The sequence below is a fragment of the Hemicordylus capensis genome, chromosome 4, assembly GCF_027244095.1.
Source record: "Hemicordylus capensis ecotype Gifberg chromosome 4, rHemCap1.1.pri, whole genome shotgun sequence".
Classification (NCBI taxonomy): domain Eukaryota; kingdom Metazoa; phylum Chordata; class Lepidosauria; order Squamata; family Cordylidae; genus Hemicordylus; species Hemicordylus capensis.
The window spans coordinates 321518502-321535304 of NC_069660.1; the positions used below are offsets into that span (position 1 = coordinate 321518502).

The 16803-nt window shown below is 49.5% G+C and overlaps 1 protein-coding gene across 2 annotated transcripts in view; it reads right to left on the bottom strand.

Annotated features, from left to right (window-relative positions):
• Nucleotides 1-11881, bottom strand: part of SPATC1 (spermatogenesis and centriole associated 1) — a 74375-nt gene extending 62494 nt beyond the window's left edge. Inside the window, exons 1-2 of one of the 2 annotated variants that reach the window (XM_053249196.1) lie at nucleotides 11570-11881; nucleotides 8740-9075 (exon numbers count right to left, since the gene is read on the bottom strand). In XM_053249196.1, coding sequence (XP_053105171.1) covers nucleotides 8740-9075; nucleotides 11570-11753 — 520 coding nt within the window. In that variant the 5' untranslated portion in view covers nucleotides 11754-11881. Of the gene's footprint in view, nucleotides 1-8739; nucleotides 9076-11569 lie in introns of those variants that run through there. The other variant, XM_053249195.1, reaches the window with a different exon arrangement.
• Nucleotides 11882-16803: the final 4922 nt, after the last annotated feature.

The following is a 16803-nucleotide window of genomic DNA, read 5'->3' on the forward strand; positions in this document are numbered from 1 at the left end:
GGGGAGGGAGAAATTCCTGAGTTAAATGCAAGCACAAACTGTTAAATGTGAGTCTTAACATTGGCTTTAGATATGCAGAATGGAGACTACAGCCTGATGTAACCTGAGCCTTTTTTTTGTTTGAGCTAATTTGCCTGCATTTTTCTTAAAGACAGAGAAAGCAATGGTTTCTACTTTAAAGTTCCTGCCTCTGGGGTGTGTGGGGAGGGCATGAGGTGATGAAGGCATTCACTCATAAAGGCAAGTTCATTCTAAAAATCAGCAGAGATCTGGATCAGATTTGGCAGGCTCAGGTTAAGCGTTCTGTTGTTTGATCCCTTGGCAACTCATGCTGTTCTTCTGCAAAGCTGTCAAACTTACAAAACCAAAAAAGGCTCTCTCTCACCTCCTCCTCTGCGAGGATTGGTTGGAGGGAAAACCCAGAACCAGCTGGTGGGAATGCACAGGAAAAAGATCTGCCAGGGATTGTGGAGAGGAGCCGACACTATGTGACTGCCCATTTAATGCCCTGAATTAAACATCTTGCGAATCTGGTGTGAAGCAGATTCGCTCTTCAGATACCCCGAGGCATAAAGCCATGCGTGAATAACTTACAGGGGAAGAGATTCATAAAGCCACCCGGAGAACAATTTGTTGTAGAGAGGCTAACAAAAAAAAGTTGTTGCTGCTGTTGTTGTTATAGCATGATGCACAACTTCTCACCAACTAGTAGCTGGTGAGAGGTTGTGCATCATGAAGAAGAGTTCTTGAAATGACTTGAAATGCACCAGACCTGCCTTTCCATAAACTGCCAGAGCACCGTGTTCTAGTTTTGTTCTCTCCACGTGATGACCAGCACCCTGAACTGTGCCCAGAGAGCAGCTGGGAGCCAACCATGTTGGAGCAGCCAAGGGTGGGGCCCCCAACCAGAACCCAGCTGCTGTATTTGTCACCAGCTGATGCTTCTGAGCCCTTTCCAGGAGCCCCAATCTGCCCTACGTGCAGGTGCATGGATGCAATTCAGTCTTAGGGTCACCAAGGCACAAGTGACAAGGCTAAGAAATGCCAAGTGGTGAGGAATGGCAGAGCCTGAGTGGCAAACTGGACAGGTGTTGCTCTGCATGCTTCCAAGGCTGGAGACAGTGGCAAGGTCTGGGGGTGCTGGGGGAAGAGGGTGAACCCTCCTGTGGGGAGCCAAAGCAAGCTGCCCTCATAAATGAGCCTGTGTCACTCTAGAGGCTTCCAGGGCTGAAAGCTGAGCCCCTCCGGGTCGTGCTTGGTGTAAGAGGCCGATACCAGGGGGTGGGGCACTGGAGGCAGTCATCACTTGGGGGAATGGGAAAAGTTGCCACTTATTCACAGAATGTCAGCAGCTGATGCTAAGAATATTTCATGACATCCTTGTACTTTGTGTGGGTTTCTCATTTTATTTATCATCATGACTCCTGCTAACTGGGCAAAGAGGCACCTTTTAACGTGGTGATTCTCTTTATTTAGCAGGGGGAGGGTAACTGGCCCTATCCACCCCCAGCACAGTACTTCCAGTGACTGTTGCTGGTGTGTGTCTTATGTTTCTTTTTAGATTGTGAGCCTGTTGGGGACAGGGATCCATCTCATTTATTTGTTATTTCTCTGTGTAAACTGCCCCGAGCCGTTTTTGGAAGGGCGGCATAGAAATCGAATGAATGAATGAATGACCACCAGTGCTTCCCAGTGAGTTGGTGGGCTTGTGAGTAGGATGTCTGAGAGAGAGAGAGAGAGAGAGAGAGAGAGAGAGAGAGAGTTAGTTGTTGGCTGCACAGAGCAGAGAGAGGCTCCCCTGAGCATGTGAGTCACACTGGCAGACCTCACTGGGTAGCCCCACCTTCCAACAATCAGAATCCACCAAAGGTATCACCCCAAGGGGGGCCAGCCTCTCCTGCCTGAAGCTGTTGCTGGGGTCACCCATTGAAGGATGGCTACATTCCCTCCACTTCTGAATTCGGGGAAGTGAAGATGACCTCTGCTGACTGCTTTGGCACTTGGCCTTTCACCTGTCACAACCAGGTGCTGAGTCTGAAGACAGGAGAGAGGGAGAGCTCCCAAGAGCCGCCTCACCCTTCATGGCAGCATCCATCCCTCGAGCCTGGGCGAGGCCTTCTTCAGCACCAGCCGCCTTTCGAGCTCACCCTCCCCACCAGCCAGCTGGGAGCCACCTCCTCCCAGCCACTGCCCCCACCACCCCCACAAGGCCCTGGAATGACCCCGGGTGCAGGGCATGGTGGGGGCAAAGGGGGGCAGCCAGGAGGCAGCTGCCCAAAGGCGTTCTGAGGCTCCTCTCAAACTTTCAAAGCAATTTTTGAGAAAAGGAAAGAGCCTGTTGCTTTGCCATGCGGCAGGCGAGCCCCTTCCGTCCCTCGAGCTACGGCACTGGACAGGGAGCGCTGCATTAACGGAATGGTGGAAGCTCTTCATTGCTTGGTCATTTGTGCCGCAACAAATGAAAAAGGAACCACATGGGCTCTCTCTGGGTCCTCTGTGCATTTGTTAAGAAAAGAATGCACCCCCTACTCCGTACCCCACTCACCCCCTGACCTTCATGGCTGACCTTTGTCTTCCCAAGCCAACCCCCTCCCACTAGGATAGAAAGAAGGGCCGCTGGGCATCCTTATGGTGATGAGATCCATTTCAGAGGCTGCCAAGGGGCCCGTCACACACTGAAGATTCTGAAGCAAATGTGTGAGAGACTTTAAAGAAATTGATGATCTAGAGACAGAGAGATGGACATGGCGGGGAGGAGTGGCCCCACACCCCATCCTAGATTCCCCTCAGACCCCAGTCTCAGCTTCATCAACAGTCCCAGCTTCATCAAATCACTCACTGAACTTGTGGAGAGCCTGGATGGATGGATGGATGGATGGATGGATGGATGGATGGATGAACAGAACAAACAAACAAACATACACACATCACCCCCCACCCATCCCCACTATGACAAAGTATAGGATTCAAACAAATTTTGTACCCAGTTATGGCACACCCACCCCAGTATATATAAGCCCTTGACAGAGAACCAATAACTCATGACATGTGACGATTATTTCATTGAAATTCATAATAGCAAGTTTGATGTATATCATGGTTGCTTACTGGCTCACTTTCCAGTTTGGTCTGTAAATATAATGCAGGACAATAGCCATTTGGGGGCATACATATCAGATCACTCCTGCTGACAAGTTGATATCTCTTTAAATAAGTAATAGGTATGATAACATTTTGAGAAACAGTGGGTGGACTACAGAGAGCTCAACCAGGATTTCTAAAAGGGAGATAATTGCAAGAAAAGAGTAAGTGATTAATATCACCAATGTTTCACAAGCATTTAAAATAGGACATTAATATATTTTGAAGGTGTGGCGAAGGCTTTGGATAGAATTGAATGGCATTTTTAAAAGGAACTTTCCAGATTTCTTCTTCTTCTTCTTCTTCTTCTTCATGTTTTATACAGATGCCAGTCACAAGACTTGAGAACTTGACAGATCAGCCTTCTGCTGATCTATTCTTTGGGCCTACATAGTCTGTATCATCTACACTGACTGGCAGAAGCTCTCCAGGGTTCCAAGCAGAAAATGGCATTTCCCAGTCATAACTGGAGATGCTGCCAGGATTTGAGTGGGGCCACCTTCTGCATGCACACTAGAGCTGCTCTCCCCCACAGAGCAAATACCCCTCCTTGCAGGTCAGACTGACTATTATTGGCCAACTCCATGCTTAAGAAAGAAATGAAATAAGATGGTCCATTCTCTCTCCAAGGTTGCTGAATTTGTGTATTGAGATCGTGGGGATTGCAGTAGGCAGTGTGAAGGGCAGACAAGCTTTCTCAGCTTCCTAATATTTTTGGGTTTTAATCTCTGGTTATTTTTAAATTGTTAAGGTGTTTTTAAGTTTTTGTATATGTTTTTAACTGGTTTTGTGTTATTGTAAACTGCCCAGAGATGAAAGTTTGGGGCGGTATACAAATTTGATAAACAAACAAACAAACAAACATACATGGGGGGGAAAAGGAGTGGACAAGGTGTCTCTTGGAAACTGGAACTCCCAGCTACAGGTTTCTTGTTTCCCTCCTGGCCAGTGCTCTGCCTTCCACTGAAGACTTCACTTTGCCAACAAGATATGAATGAGAATAAATAAGCCACACAGAGTAGCTCATGAGTGTCCAAGGCAATAATAGATTCCAAAAAGGTGTTCCTTCATCAGTTCTGGCATTATTCTGTGCCAGAATAGTAAGTTTTGTCTAACTTCTGGAATGGCTGAAGTATTCATCTCTGGATCCTTATTAGTATTTGGACATTTATGGACTGCTCTGTGGCTATCAATTTCCTCCTTCATACTGGTGGTGAATTATCTCCTATTGGAATTTCATAATAATTTTGGACAACTGTGAGAGTGAACCTTGCATACTGTATATTATACCCGTATAACATAGGAATTTTGTAGGATTTATCTGGAGCAGTGGGGGAGGTTTATCAGGCTTTTAATGAATAATGGTGTATATTTTACGATTTTAAATAACCATGCTTATATGACTTACATTATATGTGTCATATATTTTTGGAATTTTGGTGGCTTTTAAAAAAATTTCATATTTATATAGAGTTGCTATTGGATTCTTTTTGGATCATTACAGTTCACATTCCACCATTATAAGCAGGATGCAAGTGACTTTATAATCTTCAGCTCATTTTTTAAATTATTTTTTTGAGGAAGGGCCAGTTTGGCTTGAAAATTCCCATGTTAGGGCAGGTCCAGCTGAAGATTATCCATGTGAAATTTCAGACCAAAAAAGAGAGATGAAAAATGTTTGAGTTACAGTCACTTGAAGTGTGACTATTGCAATGTGCTCTACATGGGGCTGCCTTTGTACGTAGTTTGGAAACTTCAGTTAGTTCAAAAAGCGGCAGCCAGATTGGTCTCTGGGGCAGCCCGGAGAGACCATATTATGCCTGTTTTGAAACAGTTGCACTGACTGCCAATATGTTTCTGGGCAAAATACAAAGTGCTGATTATTACTTTTAAAGCCCTGAATGGCTTAGGTCCGGGCTATCTTGAAGAGCACCTTCTTCTGCCTGAAGCCCATCGCACATTAAGGTCATCCAAGGAGGTCCGTCTCCAGTTACCACCAGTTCATTTGGTGGCGACTCAGAGGCAGGTCTTCTCTGTAGCTGTTCCTGGGCTGTGGAAGGCACTCCTAGCAGAAATCCGCAATCTGGATTCACTGCTGGCCTTCAGGAGGACCCTCAAAACCTATCTGTTTGGACTTTTTTTTTTTTAAGGGTTTTTAAATGGCTGTAAATTGTTTTTAACTGCTGTAAGTGTTTGGCCTGGTTCTCCAGGGTTTTTAGCTGTTGAAATGTTTTAACTGTAATTTAATTTTATGCTGTTTTTATAGTTTTGATTTTAACTGATTTTAATTGTTTTTATTTTGATGTAAACCGTCCTGAGCCTTTTTTGGAAGGGCGATATATAAATCAAATACATACAGTTCCAAAAATGCGTTTTACAACTTCTTGGCAGTTTTTCTTCAGAACACGCCCCTATTAGGAAACAGTGGCTGTTCTGAAGAAAAACTGCTCTGTGAGCTTCATTTTGCACTTGGACTTTGGCCAACGAGATGGACTGTGTGACATGTTCTTGTGTAGGCTATAAAGGGCAGCAGAGGGGGTGGGGGTCTGTATGTTCTGCCCCATTTGCTTGGCCTTGGTGACTGGAGGAGGCCTTTGCTCACTTTGGCTCTTGGCGAAGCTGGCAAGAATCCCCTCCAAGGATTCCCGTTTCGAGTTCTGAAAAGTGCCATGTGTAATTGTGTAAGTGGGGGCTGCGGATATAGTGATGAATGTGCTGGGACTGGGATCCGAAAAGTTCGTTCCAAATCTCCAGTGAACTATAAAGCTTGCTGGAGGATTGTGGGGAAGTCACTCTCTCTCAGCATGGTCTGCCTCTGTGGAGGATTGTTATGTGCTTAAGCTATCTTAAAACTAATTAGAGTTCTTTTAAGGATTGAGCTCAACTGGGCTGGAGTGGAGTGAAACCTCTGAGCCTTTCCCCTTGTTTTTCTACATACTTGGGCAGCTGGACTTCTGTGGTATTGAGGATAGTTGTCATTGTTCCATATGTGTGTTGCCTGTCTTGGTTAGTCTCCGTCGCCTGGGAGGAGGCGGGTTTCCCCCTCTGGTCCCAGGAGTTGTGCTTGGAGGGGGGATTTGGAGTGCCTATGAACTGTTCCTAGACTGAGGCTGTAGGCTCCAGTTGGCACAAACCAGGGCACCCTTCTCAAGGTGTAAATGCCTGTGTCGCATGTCTGTTGCTGCGATCTTGATGGGTTTTATATTGCCTGTGACTTGGGAAGAAGGCTGATGTGTCAAAACAGCAGAAAATATTATTCCATAATCCATAGAGAATTTCAACAATTTCCAAAGACTTTTGGAACACCTCAAGAGAAGCTGTGACCTGTCTTGGATGTCTTCATTTCTTTACTCTCGATTTTCAAATGAGTCCATCCACCATTTGTAGGCCCATTAGGCTGTAGGTATCTCCTTACCTTCTAAATGGTGTGGATGGGAGTATTCCTTTTGTCTTCTTTTTTTGATCCTGTGAGTTTCCCCGTTTTCATTGTAAGTTTTAAATTGGCTGATCAAAGAGCTTTATAATGAGCTTTTTGAAAAAGTGGTGGAGTTCAGCAGACAAACAACCTTTTGGTTCAGCGCAGCATGTTAAGGACATACCACATTCACTCATCCTCTAAAGGTCAGAGAATGGCATGTGCTGAGGTGGCTGCCGCTGTCACAGCCTTCGTGGGATGTAGCTGGCGCAGAGGTGGCGCCGTGTGCTCTGCTGTGGCTGCTCCCCGCTCCTTGGAGGGCTGTCAGTGGCAGAACAGTGGCCCCGCTGAGTGCCAGGCGTGCCTCTTCCCTGGAGTACATGCCTGGAGCCCAAGCCAGTGAGGCTGGCACGACATGTTACAAGTACCCCAGTGATGACCAGTATCAGCCACTTATCAGCCATAGGTAGCGAAAGCACCCACGCATAATACAGTTGGCAGGAAACTTGAAGGTCAATCCCCACACATCACAAAAATAATGAGAAACACGGGAGCTGGAAAAGGAGGGGGTGCATAACTGTGGGTGCTTTAGCTGTGGATCTCCTCCACCAAGGAGGGGGTGGACTAGATGACCTTCAAGGTCTCTTCCAACTATTTCATTTCATGTGGCTGATATTAGCTCTACACACATTCAACACAGCAAACTGAATGCTACAAGCAGTTATTTTCTCATCTCAGGCACGAGTTCTTAGAGCAAAACCAGATTGATAGGCCAGAGCTTGATACAAACCGAGGATACAAACCATGGGGGTCAGTGATAGATGGTTGTAGCAGAAGAGGTCTGTGACGTCCACAGAATCCCAACTGGCTCTGAAGACACAGGTGAGGACAAGCAGGAGCTATTTGGAGGAACACCCCCTCTCCTGGTGGGGTCAATTGCCGATCCTCTTCTAGTGCCAAAATCTACTCAGTATCTGACCAGCTGTTGTCATTTTAAACCCCTCACTGCTAGCACAACTATACACAAGTGATATGATCTGATGGCCACCCCCAGTTTGCAGCAAGGGCATCTCTAGGGCTGACAGCCTGGCCCTGCCTGTGATTGCAGAAGGGAGGGTGTGGGGCTGAGAGGGGGGCCCATGACTCCTAAGACCAACCGCTAGTTTGGGCAGAGGCATGTGTCAGAACAGAAGGGCTGGCTCTTGGCTGCACCTCCATGGAGTGAACGACTTCCGGGGGCCAGTTTGGGGAAGGGGCAGCCCGTGAGATGTCCTGCTCTCCCTGGGTTCACCCACGTTCTTGCTCCTGCCAGCAGTACCGAAGAGGAGAAGGTGCTCCAGCCCAGCTCCTCTTCTCTTCGCCTGATTTGGCCCGAGTGCAGAAAGAGGAGGGGGCCCATTTGCCTGCCCACTATGCACAACATAAATGCCCATCGCCCCCACCACTGCCCCCACCGAGAACCAGGTGAAGGGGTGGGGGACAAGGAGGAGAGTGTGTTTCTGAGGGGGGGGGAGTGGGTGGCCACCATTCCCTGGGCAAGTGCTTCAGGCACCACCATATCCAATGGCTGCCCTGCTCTTAGCCCCTGCAGGACGCCCAGAAATGTCTTGTGTGTGGAAGGCCTTCAGAAAAGGACACATACAGAGATGGAGAGGGACGCCCCATGCCCAGGCCCATGTGCTCCCTTCCCCCACTTGAGGGGCTAGGCCGCCACCGGCTTTCCCTGCCACAGAGAGAGACACACACGGACAGTTGCCCAGAGTCTGCTGGAGCGAGGCTGGCGCTGAGGAAGTGGAGGGTGGTCATGGGGGGACCTGAGGAGGGCTGGCTCTTGGCTCCAGTGTGCTGGGCCGGCACACACCCCCTGCCCAATCCTCTGCTGCATGCAGTTGCCTGGGGCACACCAAGGCTCCCCCACGTCTTCTGGTCCACAAGTCCACATTGTGCTCCTGTCCTCAGCAGCAGTGTGCCTCAGAACCCACTGGGTGAAGCACACTTCCAGAACTGCTGCCCGGGCAGGGATCTGAAGGGGCCCTGTGTGCATGGCCAGCTGCTTGTGTGGTGCCCCTGAGCCAGTTGCTGAGGGTGGTGCCTGTGTGGTTGGGCCAGCCCAGAACCAGATTGCCCCCCCCGCCCTGCCCAGCACTGGCACATCGTGTGCTAAAGGGCAAGAGAGCACTCACCGGGTGTGGAGCTGGCCCTGTAGTAGACGGGACTCTGCCTGTCTTGCGCGTAGTTCCTGCGGCAAACGTCCTGCTGCTGCTGCTGCTGCTGCTGCTGCTGCTGTGGCAACTGTGGCTGCTGCTGCTGCTGCTGCTGCTGTCCGGCTGTCCTGAGGATGGGCTGGAGGCGCCCGGCTGCTCCCGCTCCAGGAGGCGGTGGAGGCGGTGGTGGGAGGGCCGCTGCCGCTTGTGCGGGAGAGTCAGGTGGGAGGCGTAGGGCTAGCCTGAGGGTGGGGTGAGGCAGGAAGCTGGGCTGGTCCCAGGTGTTCTCCAGGTACGCCTGGTTTAGCAGTGGGTCTGTGGGGTGGAGCAGGCAGGAAGATTCAGGTCAGCACCTCCCCCAGTTCCCCATCACTCCAGCTGAAAATCTTCCCATAAAAAGTCATCAGTTTTTTAAAGGCGTTTCACCATTTACCACCTCAGGATGGAGGGGGAACGGACCCTCAGTGGAAAGGCAAAAGGTTCTCCCCAGAAGCTGACCACCTGTGTGCCAAGCTCGGTCCAAAGCCATGAAAGGACAGCACAATTCCCTCCACCCCCCCACCCCCACCCCACAGAACCATGAAAAACATTGGCTGACAAGTGCTGATGCTGCTGAGTTCCGGCCAATGCCAAGGAGGGCCCCCTTCCCCGGGGAGTGCTTTGTGCCACCAGCTTCTGAACTGGCTGTGTGGCATCATTCCATTGTGACATTGCCACATTCCAGCAATGGAAACGGGCTGGTGACCTAGCTAGGAGCTTGCCAAGGAGCTGGCGGGCCCTGCAGGGACCGGGGGCCACGTGGCCCCTGGAAGTTCTAGGGTGCTCCACACCAGTGTGCAGGGCATCCTGGAGAGACCCCTGAGCCTGGGAGTCTGCTTGCAGCCTCCTGGTGGGGGGTCTACTCGTGTGTTGCTGCGCCCCGCAGTGACACATGACCAAACAGACGAGGTGAACGGAGCACTCGCTCCATTAACCTTGGCTAAGGGGAGGGGTCCTTTGGGAGGTTTGCTGGCAGGAGCTGCGTGACTCCCGTTGCAGCACATGATTGGCCGAAATTGGGCTGGGCTCCCTTTGTCTGATTTCGGCCGATTGTGAGAACTGCCTCTTGGTATTTTTATTTACCCAAAAGGAAAGGCATTCTGAATTTAAGATGACCCCCTGATTTCTAACATCAAAGTACTTGGGAAAAACCAAGTACTTTGATGTTAGATGTTTACCTATTCAGGTAAATAGGGTACCTTCAGGTGTGACTCACACAAGCAACATTTTAGGAAGGCAATCCTCAGCATGCGACATAGGGACAAAACAGGGATTTTATCCGGGACCAGAAAGTAGGGATTGTCCTCAATATATCGGGACAGTGGGAGGGGATGCTTATGGCTGCATGTTTCCTTCCTTCTTCTGGGAGACAAAAGGATTTGGAATGATCCTGACACACATTTCTTCCTTGCACGATTAACCTGCTTTGCTGGTCCCCCTCACTCCACCCCACTGATATGGCCCCCCCCTCCAACTTGCTGATTGGGTTGATTGTGCCATCATGTCAGGCCAGGCTGGGTGTGTAGGTGAGCTCAAGAGCCACCAGGGTGGGAGGGGGAGCTGCCAATCCTGTTTCTCCGGGAGGCTTTTTTCCACGCAGGGCTCTTACTGCGAATCCCCTCTGGATTGGAGTGTGCCAGTCCACATATTAGCTGCATTTGCCCCACTGTCTCTGCAGGCTAACAGGGACCAGTACAGACAGGACTCTGTTTCTCCCCGAATCAAGGCTGCTCATTCTGCTTAGCCCAAAGTATGACCGGCATTAAAAAATTCTCTAGTTTCAGCGGCTTTTAAAGGGGAAAAAACCCCAAGGCTTCTCTTGTGCCCCACTGCTTCTCCTTTAATGTGTGTAGCGGCCATGCCAGTAATTTGGCATTTTTCAAAACTCAACGAAGGGGAGTTTACCTAGGTTTTAGAGATGAAGAATGGATGTAACCTGAGGCTTTTTGTCTGAGCTGATTCCATTAGCCTGCAATTTTCTTCATGACAGAGAGAAATCTCTGATTTCCCTGCATCTTAAATGGTGTGTGTGTGTGTGTGCGCGGGCGCGCGGGGGACATGAGGTGATGAAGGCAGTCACCCACAAAGGCAAGGGTTCAGCATTCTGCTGTTTGACCCAACTTTTGTCATGCAATCTTCAGCTCCTCTGTAGCTGTCAGACTAACAGCAACAAAACTCTCTGGCTCTCCTCCTCTCTGATGTGATTTGTGATTGGTTGGAGGAAAAACCCAGAGCAAGTTGGTGGGAACACACAGGAAATTATCTTCCAGGGATTGCAGAGAGAAACCAAGCCTATGTGAACTGTCCCTTGAATCCCCTGAATGAAACATCTTGAGCATCTGCCCAGGGCATGAAGGCAGGTGTGAATAACTCCCAGGTTGGTTTTCGTATCATTTGGGGCAGGGAGTGGTGGTAAATCCATGCAGGTTCAGAGTCCTGGGACTTCCTTCCCAGCTCCCATTCAAGCCAACAGCTTACCAGCTTCTGGCCATCACCAAAAGGCAAAGCTAAAGCATCCCACAGGGTCTGTTCACACCATCCCAGCCTGTCTTTCGCAGTATGGGGGCTGGGGAGGGGGCCAGGGAGGCACCTGTGGTTGACTGCCAGCCCTGGAATTTGGTGGGGGTTTAGGTCAGTGTTCTTTGTGCTTTGGGGCCAATTTCTGGCCTGAATCAGCTGCCTGGGAAGGCATCTGAGCCCATCGCCAGCGCTAGCCAAGGCTCTCCTTCTCAGGGCCAGGGGGACCAGCCGACTTCCTTGGGCTGCCTACCGTTGTTATCGATCCGAGAAGATTCGTAGACTGGCAAGGGGCTCTCGTTATACTGGTTGTGGAGGACAGACTTGAGCTCCTGGTTCTCTCTCAGGAGTTGGACCAACTGCTTGAGTTCTTCGTTCTCAGCGACAAGTAGATCAATTTCTTTTCTTAGTTCATCATAGCGAGCAAACACTGCCATCCCCAGAAAGCTGCCGTGGGAAGGGAGAATGTGTTGCCTGGGGGTGCCCCAGAGAGGTCGTGCTCAGATGTCCATGCAGAGCTTCAAGCTGCCACGAGCCTCCCCTCTCCTCTCCACTGCTGGGGAGGGCAAGCTGGACTGGCCTCCGTGTGTGACATCACACAGCCATTGTGATGCAGGCGGCTCTGAGTGGTTGAGCTCCCAGGGGCCCTCCTGCATCTGGGTGGGGAGGGGGAGAGTGGAAGGCTGCTGTGAGTGAGGAAGGCTCCATCGCCCCAGGTGCCAGATGCCTTGGACATCCGACATCCAAAGGGCTTTGCTGGTTTCCCCTCTGCCCCAAAGAGGGAAAAGAACTGGGATCTCCCACCAATAAACTGCAATAGTGTATCACTATGGAAATATGATAAGTCCCCCCCCCAGTGATATTTTCCCCCTCCCTATTTAAGGGAGGAGAGAGAAAACCACTCGCGACTCATCCTAATGAATCAGGGCACTGGTCCTGAGGCTCAGCTGCCTCTGCTTCCCAGCAGCTCCAACGGCTCCTCTCCCCCCCATTCCGCCCTGGTGTGTGAATGAGAGCTGCTCAGAGGAGTCACGGGGGTTTCTAGGAACCAGAGGCAGCTGCGCCCCCCACCCCAGGCTCATTAGGAGAAAACCAGTCTGCTCAATTGTCATCATATTTGCCTGACTGATATGATTACATATTTTATATCTCTTTATAGCAGTAACGTATATACTGCTCTTTTACAACTATGCATATAAAATCAAAATAGAACAAAATGCAATAAATCACAGCCCCCAGAAGTCAATCTACAGGAGAACCATCAACAAGTTAACTAACAGGCATGACAGACCAATCAGAAGTTCAAGGAATCCACCTTAAATCAAATGGGCATCACCACCTGCCTCAAAGCAGGCAGAGAAGGGGACCAGGCAGACTATCCTGGGAGGCTCTTCCACTCCCACTAGGGATTGGCCACCATCATGCCAAAGAGATGGTGCTGCACATCAAACCTTCCCCAGAATCTCACCTCTGCTGCAAATATGTGAGGGACTTCCTCTCTGCTGCAGTAGGGGGATCATGGCTTACTCTCTGCACAGCAGACCCAAGAGGGAGGTGTGTACATGGCTTCTGAGCCAGCCAACAGCCCGCTGGCACTGCTAACAGTGGCAGGGGTGGCTCCATTGCGACTCAGCTCTCGGCCAGCAGAGTGGCAACCCACTCCCCTGAGAAGGATGGGAGGTAACCGCCTAGGACATTTGGAGAACATACCCCAGATGCAACCGCCCAGAACATTTGGAGTCAGGCAGTATATCAAACAAACAAGACTGCTTTGGACCGAGCTCCATGGGCATGGAGCAGCCCCCGCCTCCGTCAGCAGCCCAGACCTGCTGTTGGCTGGCGTGGAGGATGAACGTGCGCTTCCCTCTTGGATGAGTGGCTCCCTGAGCCAAGGATGCTGACCTTCCTACCAGGACCACCACAAGAGAATTCCTGTGAAGGGCCTTGCATGCTCATCAATGCAAAACATGGTGGTGGTGGTGGTGGTGGTGGTGGTGGTGGTGGTGGTGGTGGTGTTCATCATTGTCCTGGGTGCTACAACCAAAATGGCCCACTCCAGCAGACCCCAAGGAGGGCTTCGGTGGAATGAGGGCTCTAGGCAGATTCGTGTGTGGCGCAGAGATGCAGTTCCTGAGATATTCTGGTCCCAAACCATTTAGGGCTTTTATTTATTTATGTGTTAAATAAATAAATATATAAACGGGTAGCCAGCAAAACCACAGAGGACCAGTGCAACTTGGTCTGGACTGTGTTGCCAGAACAGCTTGTTTTGGGACTGAAAACGGCACCCCTCTATGATATTTGCCGGCTTGGAACCTGCATCTTGGATACCTGAGCTCACAGGATCGTGAACTCTGCACATGGCCACATTTGGCAAACCATGCAATTTGGTCACTTGGCACAAGCAAACATGGGGCGATATTGCCCAAGGTCAGAAGAACAAACAACTGCAGGGGGATCTGCAGGAGGCCATCTCCTGGCCTCTCTGGCAAAGAGAAGAAAGCTAGCAGGTAGACTCTGGCCAAAGACACCTTCACAGAGGGAATAGTAAACTCCCTTCTTGGCAAATGTGAGTAGCTTTGCTAAGCTCCTCCTCAGGAACCCAGATAAGCATGGCACATCCCCATCCCACTATCAGCATGCAAATGATCTGGCAAAGACCAGAAGGTAGAGTTATTGGGACCCAAAGGAACTCGCTCTTTTCACTGGGAAGACATCCTGGTTGATCAACCCAATCCACCTACCTGCACTCTTCCTTCCAAGCCATTCCACCTTTTGTCTCTCAGGATCAGACTCACCTGTGATCAGTCCATGCAACCATGAATTGCTTTCTTACACACACACACGTCAGCCCCTGCAGCCAGGGAGCGTGATTCGTGCATGGCCCCAGGGCACGAATTTGCCTCTTTGTACCCCAGATCCAAACTCAGGTTGAGAGTACTCAGGACACCCAGGGGACTCAATCAATCTTTATTATGGTTCTAAGAGTCCCCTGGGTGTGTGCTGGTCTAGCACACACCCAGGGGACTCTCAGAACCCACCCACCCCAGGCCCAAGGAGAAAGGAACTTGCTTTCCCATTTACACGGCTTTACACACTGCTGCTTCTTCAGCCTGTGAGAAGCCACGCTGCGCCACTTGGCCCACTCGCACCCACGGAGCAGGACCACTAATACTAACTTCCGATCCCTTTAAACTCCTTGCCCCCTTTTCTTTGTCTTTTAAGCCCGCATTTTAAGTCCTTTCTCCAGTCAGTCTTAAGCTGATTCATTGACAATTCGGACCTTAAGCAAAAATGACTCTAGGTGAGATTCTTGTTATTACTGCTAGTTACAACTTTATTGCTTTGCCTAACCAACTTTTTCTTTTCCTGTACCCCAATTTATCCCTAAATAAATCACTGTATTGCATTTCTGTCTCCTCATGATTTTCCAGACCAAAACGCTGCATATATTGATGCTGTGGTGGACTGCTCCATATAGTCCACGTTAGTCCAACTGGAGTGTTTAGCCAGAACTCCAGAGCAGTTCCATTAACAACTGGCATTTCGCATAATAATGCCCATCACCACGTCTTGGACCAGTTGTAGCTTTTGGACAATTTTCAAGGGCAGCCCCATGCAGGATGCATCACAGTAATCTAACGTGGACGTGACGAGTACATGGATGATTGAGGCCAGATCAGGATGCCTCTGAGAACCAGTTGCAGGGAAGTAATGGCAGGAGAGAGGCCACGCCTTCAACTCCTGCCTGTGGCTTCCTAGAGGCATCTGCTGGGCCACTGTGCGAAACAGGATGCTGGACTAGATGGGCCTTGGGCCTGATCCAGCAGGGCTGTTCTTATGTTATGTTCTTATGTCATTGCTAGGAAAAGATTAAGGTGGCAAGCAAGACAGAGTTGGTAGCAAATTCTCTTAGCTATTACCATCACCAGAACATCCAGGTGCAGGCCTGATTCCAGGAGAACTCCCAAGCTGTGGATCGGTTGCTTCACAGGGTATGCAGACCCATCCAGTGTTGTATAGTGGCTAGAGTGCTGAATTAGGACTGGGAAGATCTGAGTTCAAATCCCCATTCAGCCATGGAACTCACTGGGTGACTCTGGGCCAGTCACTTAACTCTCAGCCTAACCTACCTCACAGGGTTGTTGTGAGGATAAACATAACCATAACCTCTGAGCTCCTTGGAGGGAGAGCGAGATATAAATATATAAACAAACATATAATATAATATAATATAATATAATATAATATAATATAATATAATATAATAGTAATCCAGGCTAATCAGAGCCCCTGACAAACAGCACTTCCTCCTTGTACTTCTGTCTTGGCTGGATTAAGTTCCAGTTTGTTCATTCTCATCTAATCCAGAACTTCCATTGACTGGAAGCTTGACTCACAGTAGGGATGTGCGGTTCAGTTCGGATCCGAACCGGTTCGGATCCAAACCGGTTTGGATTCAGAGGTTCGAATCCGGACTGAATCGGGCCCTTTCGGTCCAGATCCAGACCGAATCCGGACCAAATCCGGGCCAAATCCGGGCCGGTTCGGATCTGAACCAGTTCAGAAAATCCGAACTGGTTCGGATGTCCAATAGGCTTCAATTGACTGTATTTAGTCTTTATATTAAAGTTAAAGTGTGTCCTCCATTTTGTGGCTCCTTCCTGGAACTTTTGCTCCTGGCATCCATTTTGTGAGGCTGTTTTTCAGGCATTGCATTGGCTGCGTTATTGATCCTTTGATTGGCCAGAATGAGTCTTGCGCTCTGGTAGGCTGTTGGCTGTTTGCACTGTTGGCTGTTTGCACTGTTTGCACTGTTGACTGTTTGCACTGTTGAGAGCTGGCACCCTGTTGGCCTGGGGGGGGGGGAGTGCAAAGGTGGGAGCTCCCAAAGGAGGGAGTTTCAAACCTATATAAATCAAGCCTCTAGCCTAGAAACCTCTCTTTGGCTGCCGTTGTGGGATCATCATCTGAGACCCTTGCTCTTTTGCTGCTGGTGTCTGTGAGTCCCTGACTGTGTGTCCTATATTAGTGTGTGTGTCTGCTCTCTCTGTGTGTTGTTGTGTGCCACCTTCTTTTGTCCATCTGCCCTCTGTGTCTGTCTGTCTGTCTGTCCAAAGTTACCTTCTTTACTTTCCTCTCAACTTTTCCCAACTTTTCCTGTTGTTTTTTCTTCTGTTCTCTCCTCCTTTCCCCACCCTCCCTTTACCCTTTTTCTCTCTCTCTCTCATTCCTCCAAAATTTTTGGCTTCCCCTCCCCCACCCTCACCCATCTGCATTGCTTTCATTTATTGCTGTTTGTGCCTTGCCTGTCTTGTTTTTGTTCCACTTTTTGATTTTCATTCAATTTGATTGTTTATTGCTTCTGTGTTCATTTATATATTTGCTGCTTTGGTTGGTTTGATTGTTAATTAATAATTTGTGCCATTGCCTGTGTTGTTGCTGCCCGCCTGAGTTCTGTTTCTTTTTGTTCAGACTGAGGATTTA